This window comes from Nannobrachium achirus (assembly GCF_963921795.1).
Source record: "Nannobrachium achirus genome assembly, chromosome: 3".
Lineage (NCBI taxonomy): Eukaryota > Metazoa > Chordata > Actinopteri > Myctophiformes > Myctophidae > Nannobrachium > Nannobrachium achirus.
Window position 1 is genome coordinate 52,008,877 of NC_137812.1, and position 7,028 is coordinate 52,015,904.

The 7,028-nt window shown below is 41.2% G+C and overlaps 1 protein-coding gene across 2 annotated transcripts in view; it reads left to right on the top strand.

The window, feature by feature from the left end:
* coro2aa (coronin 2Aa) overlaps positions 1 to 5,485 on the top strand; it is a 50,410-nt gene extending 44,925 nt beyond the window's left edge. For both annotated transcript variants that reach the window (XM_080722070.1, XM_080722071.1), the window contains exons 9-12: positions 335 to 447; positions 1,450 to 1,540; positions 2,681 to 2,937; positions 3,530 to 5,485. In XM_080722070.1, coding sequence (XP_080578196.1) covers positions 335 to 447; positions 1,450 to 1,540; positions 2,681 to 2,937; positions 3,530 to 3,664 — 596 coding nt within the window. In that variant the 3' untranslated portion in view covers positions 3,665 to 5,485. The remainder of the gene's footprint in view (positions 1 to 334; positions 448 to 1,449; positions 1,541 to 2,680; positions 2,938 to 3,529) is intronic.
* Positions 5,486 to 7,028: the final 1,543 nt, after the last annotated feature.

The window sequence follows — 7,028 nt, forward strand, 5'->3', positions numbered from 1 at the left end:
TTATGGAGTATGATTTCTAGAGGATTCACATTTCTGCATAGTGTATCCCAGTATTACAATTTACTTTGTGACTTATGTTTTTTTTTTTTTACTCATGATTCCACATCCTTTACTTTTTATGTCACCTGCTGGCATAGTTTTTTTTTCTTTTTACGTGTCTTCACTTTGCCACTGTGCAAATCAGTGTTGTCACTGTGCAAATCAACTAACCAGTGTGTGTGTGTGTGTGTGTGTGTGTGTGTGTGTGTGTGTGTGTGTGTGTGTGTGTGTGTGTGTGTGTGTGTGTGTGTGCGCGCGCGCGCATGTGTGCACGTGTGTGTGTGTTCTTCTCCAGGTGTCATGCCAAAGAGAGGTCTGGATGTGAGCTCCTGTGAGGTGTTCAGGTTCTACAAACTGGTGACAATCAAGAGCCTCATTGAGCCTTTATCCATGATTGTGCCCCGCAGGGTGAGGCCATGCTTACATCTCTAAAAATAGATTGGATTGTGGAATAACAACATGGAAAAAAGTTATTTCATTAATCGTTTAGTTCAGAGGTCTTCAACAGGGGGTCCGAGACCCCTAGGGGGTCCCCAGAGTTACTATAGGGGGTCCGCCAAATCTTTGTGTGATCATGTTTGATCACTTGAACCCTAGCATCCCTATTCTTAGTGGAACATTATAAAAAATAGCCCATCTACAAGCTGCGAGGCGTTGTGAGCTTGTAGATCGGCTATTTTTTGGCACAGAGGTTTGGTGTAGAGGGAAAAGAACTAGCAGACTTGTAGGTGTTGACAGTTCAAGTGGTTAAATATATGAAAGTACACATTAATCCAACTAACAGATGATAGTGCTGTCAAGTCTAAACTGTGTAAAGAAATAATCCATGTACAGTTTTAATCTGCAACACAATTTTATACGATATGTAGTGGGGGTCCCTGCTAAGGGGTCCTTGGCCTGAAAACGTTGAAGACCCCTGCTTTATTTTGTAATTTGTTATAAATAGATGTAATTAGGGCTGTCACAATTATTACATAATCGTCTAATCGTGATTATTTGACATAATCGTGATTATTTTTTATAATCGTCATAATCGTTTCCATGTCAAAAATAGCGGAAATAGCAGATCTACAAGCTCACAACGCGTCGCGATGCGACGCGTTGTGAGCTTGTAGATCGGCTATTTCCACTATCAATGTTCTTTTTTAAGTATAAAGTTGTCAAATATGTCAGTAATTTCTTTGTATATTTAGCCTATGTGTCATATCTACCATGTGCAACTTCAAAGCCTAAAAGCCAAACGGAAATGTAATTGTCAACGACAAAAACACAATTAAATCGTTAATCGCAATTATTTGAGAGAAAAAAATAATCGTCATGTAAAATGTCATAATCGTGACAGCCCTAGATGTAATATTGTGTGTGTGTGTGTGTGTGTGTGTGTGTGTGTGTGTGTGTGTGTGTGTTCAGTCGGAGTCCTACCAGGAGGATATTTATCCCATGACAGCAGGTAACCGGCCTGCCCTGACAGCCGAGGAGTGGCTCAGTGGAATGGATAAAGGTCAGAGTGTGTTTAACTGCATGTCATTGCTATCAGGAAGAAACCTCATAATATCTCCAATATTTTAACTTTTTAGGTTTTTCTTTTGTAAATGAATGCCCTAATTCATCATACAAGACATCGTTGTCGGGTGAAAATCTTGTATGTCCAAAACCGTTCGTTTTGCATTTCTCATTTTAAAAATGATTTAAACTAGAGAAAACAGCCGATCTACAAGCACACGCCTCGCACCGCGAGGCGTTGTGTGCTTGTAGATCTGCTGTTTCCACTACTTTTGTGCGATGGCCTTGTACGATGTAGCAGGGCTTTACTTTGCTAAAGAACATACACATTTGAAACGTGGAGATACGAGGTTTCCACCCGACAACGGCGAAGAGTGTCATAGTACTGAAAAAGTACTGAAAATAGCAGATCTACAAGCTGACCTTGTAGATTGGCTATTTTCACTATTTTAATTTAAGAGAAATATATAATGATTAAAAAAGGAACGATTTTGGACATAGTTTCCACCTGAATGGAACAATGTATATGGTTGTGGTAGTGGTAGTGGGGAGTGTGTAGCTGCTAATTATATGGCTTGGTTGAATGCTCAGATTCTGATTGGTCAATGACTACAACTTGTGTTGTGTTATTTCTCGATAGCAGATTGCTGCTACAACAGGCCGTTCATTTCTATGGACACAGTTCTGATCAATAGATTTGGCACCGGAGAAAGAAGTCTGTCGCTTTAATAACCAGTTCATTCGCAGACTATTTTCTTTAGTGGAATCAATAAAATCCTTGTTAAATAAATAAAATCCATTTTGCTCTTATATTTTTGCGTCAGATTATTGAGTGAGGCAGTCATTATTGAGAACTAAAACCCCTGCATCACCTTCTGGGTTTGTTTCTCAGTAACGACTGTCTTGCTGTTCATTGTCCCTTACATGTTGTACTGTGGAAGTGGGGACTGTGTAGCTGTACAAACGGACCACAGGACCACAAGGGAAATGAGCCCTTATGGCTTTTTGTGTTATCCTTTTAGCATCTTTGTATAATCGTTATAATATTACGTTTTTACTGGAATAAAATAAGACTGTCCCTCGCATTGCAATGTGACCGCTAAATGTTCTTGCCTCCTGCTCTGTTTTGGACCTCCAGGTCCGACGCTAATGTCCCTGAAGCCTGGCAGTCAAGTAGAGGAGTCGTACCATGAACTGAGGAGCAAGGGGCTGGACAGCCGCCGGTCACAGAGTAGACCGGGAATGCTGCAGCTGGCATACATTCAGGACCAACTGGGTTCCAAAGAGAGCAGAGAAGAGGACAGCAGTCTAACGGAGGACAAGGACATCAGTTGGACGTCAGTCAGTAATGGACAGGACCTGTCTCCCTGCTCTCCTCCCATGACAGAGAACGAGGTACCAGGGATGGGTGTTGAGTTTTACCTGGAGGGTGAAACAGCAGATGTGTAGCCTGTATTTACATTTTTCCCCTTATTTTCAGTATGTTAACCACTTGAATGATAGCATCCCAATTTTGGGCAAAGAGAATTAGGATAGTCCTGGGGGCCCAGTCAATAAAGTAGCCTATACAGGGTTCAAGTGGTTAATACAATACACCGTAACAGCACATCTGCAGTGGTTGGAGGTGGTCTCCCTACTTTTCCAACTGTGTCAAGTAATTTGAAGCAGATAGCACACTGATGGACAACACATGAACAAACTAATATTTCAAGATAAGAGAAGATATAATGTACGTTGTTTGATCCCTGAGTGGAAGTGGAACTTTGGTATTTTCAGTAGCCAAAATGTAATGATAGCAAACAAACAAAGCTAAAGCTAAAGTGGAGATTCAATGACCTACGTTTACATCTGGAGCATGTTCCAAATCGCAATTCTAATATGCATACCTGTGTGTGTGTGTGTGTGTGTGTGTGTGTGTGTGTGTGTGTGTGTGTGTGTGTGTGTGTGTGTGTGTGTGTGTGTGTGTGTGTGTTCTGCAACCTCACAGCTGCGACTGAAGTTCCTCAAGCAGCAGGAGGACATCCGACGGCTGCGGGAGCTTCTCAACCAGAGGGACGTGCGTATCAAACAAATGGAGCTGGAGATCAAGAACTTGAGGAACTCCCAGCAGGCCTCTCTCTGAGACATGCCACGCCCCGCCCCGCCCCTCGACCACACCCACACCCCGGCCAACCCCATCCTAGCCCTGGCCAACACACTATGTCACCTTCATGCACTGTACAATGCAGAGTGTTAATCTAACTCTGAGAGAGTACGAATGACACCAAGTGGACCGTTACAGGTCCATCTGGTTCCATTCGTACACTCTCAAGAGCAGGGGTCTTTAACGTTTTCAGGCCAAGGACCCCTTAGCTGAGAAAGAGATGAAGCAGGGACCCCATATACATATTGTATAAATGTGTGATGGAGATTTTCATCGATTTCATGGATAGATTCATAGACTTGTTTGACAGCACTGTCATCAGACTATTTTGGATTCATGTTAATGTGTGTTTTCAGACATTTTAACCACTTAAATTGTCGATATTTTGTAAACTTGACCTTTCACTATGTACTTGGTCTGCTCTTTTTGACCTCTACACCAAACCTATTTGCAGAAAATAGCTGATCTACAAGCTCTCAACGCCGAGCTTATAGTTCTCCTAAGAATAGGGATGCATGCAAGGGTTCAAGTTGTTAATTTAAAATAATTATCCCATCACACAAGGATTTGGAGGCCCCCCTGTAGCAACTTGGAGCAATTTGGAGGTCCCCCTGTAGCAACTCTAAGGACCCCCTAGGGGTCCCGGACCCCCTGTTGAAGACCCCTGCTCAAGAGTTCAATCAACACTGAGGACTTTAACAGTGTATAGTCTAACTATATATCAACACACTACAAAATAGACCCCCATCACACACCTCTCTTTACATTCCCTCTCTGGATGGAGTCTCACCTCTATAGACAAGGCCTCTCTGTTCCTCTGTCGCAGCACAGGGGGAGGTGTTACAAATCCAATATCACTTCAGTTCCAGTTTGTGTTTTGGGAACTTGCAGTCTCACCGACACTGCACAGAGTGTGCACGTTTTTCTTCTTCATGTACGGTACATACACACTCACGCACTACCCGAGTCTTGTTCCTCCATATGACCAGTGCGTCATCTATTTTAGATTGTAGCCCATCTATTCACCTGTTATCTCCCCACTTCTCCCCCTCAACTTAAAATGTCTCTTTTGTATGCTTCACAGCTATGCAACTTTCTTGTAATCTTTTACTGTATCGTGTATTTTCTTCTTCAAATGCTCGTTAAGAGAGGAAACAGATTTGATGTACGTGCCTGCCTTCTAAATGAATGACGCGGTGGCCTGCCCGTTGTTTTGGAGCTGTCAGCAGACAATCACTTGCGATTGTACAACGACACTGAATATATTTTCTGTGCTTCTTGATCTATATTTTCTTGCATATTTAAACTACTGTATGACGCAATGGTGTGTGTGCGCGTGTGTGTGTGTGTGTGTGTGTGTGTGTGTGTGTGTGTGTGTGTGTGTGTGTGTGTGAGACAGAGAGGGAGAGAGAGAGAGAGAGTGGGAGAGTGGGCTTGAAAGAAGATTGAGCAGGTTTAATGAAATAACAATACCACAGTCTAGAGCTCTCTAGTGTTCCATAGAGCTGCCTTTGCATTTGAATGAATGGGGAAAAAACTGGTGGTTCAATTCTTTTTAGAGTTGTACAATTGTTGCCCAGCAGCCATCTCTGTACCTGTTGCCACATATGGCAGATTATTTTTTTATTATATTTTTTAATTTCTTTTTTAATTTATTCTACAATGTAAAAAGTGGACAGTGAAAATGTTCACCGTGCAAGTTATAAAATGTAAACGTTTGACATCAAAGTCAGGAGCTGTAACGTGATTTCTGTTCAGAAAATCAGCATGTTACCATTAATAAAGAGCATGTTTAATGTGTGTCATGATATTCCGCAGCCACTGTGAAGAACAGGTTTAAAAGCCATAGTGTGTTTCAATCAATATAACCTATGGTGCACACAATAAATGTATTGTCAATGTGCTTACCTTAAGCAGTGATCTCTTAAAACAACCATGAAGGCTTAAACAGCCAAGGTATTTAAACGTTCAGGTTAACAAAGAGTATCTTATTCAAACTAGAAATACTGTTCCTTCGAAACAGTGTGGGCTCGGTTCCAACCCAACAAATAGGATACTTTAAGGTACTGTAAGGTACAGTACCTTACAGTATTGTACTGTACCTTACTATACTGTACTGCACCTTACTGTACTGTACTGTACTGTACTGTACTGTAACTTACTGTACTTTACTGTACTCTACTGTACTGTACTTTACTGTATTCTACTGTAACTTACTGTACTTTACTGTACTCTACTGTACCTTACTGTACTGTACTCTACTGTACCTTACTGTACTGTACTGTACCTTACTGTACTATACTATACTGTACTCTACTGTACCGTACTGTACCTTACTGTACTGTACTCTACTGTACCTTACTATACTGTACTTTACTGTACTCTACTGTACTTTACTGTACTCCACTGTACCTTACTGTACTTTATTCTACTTTACTGTACTTTATTGTACTTTACTGTACTCTACTGTACCTTACTGTACTGTATTGTACTTTACTGTACCTTACTGTACTGTACTCTACTGTACCTTTCTGTACTGTACCTTTCTGTACCTTACTGTACTTTACTGTACTCTACTGAACCTTACTGTACTTTTACTGTACTCTACTGAACCTTACTGTACTGTACATATTATATGTGTTCTAGATCTACATTTTTGATTCTGTGTTTGGGAACCAGCAACTGTCAAATGGACTCCAACTGTAGTGGAGTATATTGAGTGCATATACTGTAGGCTAACAATCCCAGATCACATATGTCCTCCACTATGTCTATAACCAAGGCGTTCTTCTATGTGGCCACTCCAGACTGAGGAGTGGAGCATGGCTTTTATTGTGTTTGTGGATCTGACTTGGAAATGCATTGGTTTTGATATCTCCCTGACAACCAACAACAACCACTAATATGGCTGACTGTCCCTGCGGGCTCTAGGATATATGGCTATGGGATTTACATCCCATCGCCCGGACTTGATTCTTGATCACAGCTGTGTAATCAGTAGAGTGGAGAGGGACATTTATTTATAGTTTTAACTATAACTATAGTTTTATACATCACACAGCTTAGACATTTGGATCAAATCAGAGAGCAGACCTGTGTGAACGCAATGATATAGATAGCATATCTGAAGTGTGAACACTGCAGCCACAGCGCCTTAACATAAACATGGGTCTATTATCCTTCTCTCCACTCTGGGGACCCATTGGAAATGCATTGGGTGCTTAAAGTTAAACATTTTTATTTTTTTATAATTAAACTACAAAACATTTCAAAAAGAAAAATACACGCACACTTGTCCTCAGTAAGCTGAACACATAAAAATTTGAATGGTGTTGAAAGGTGT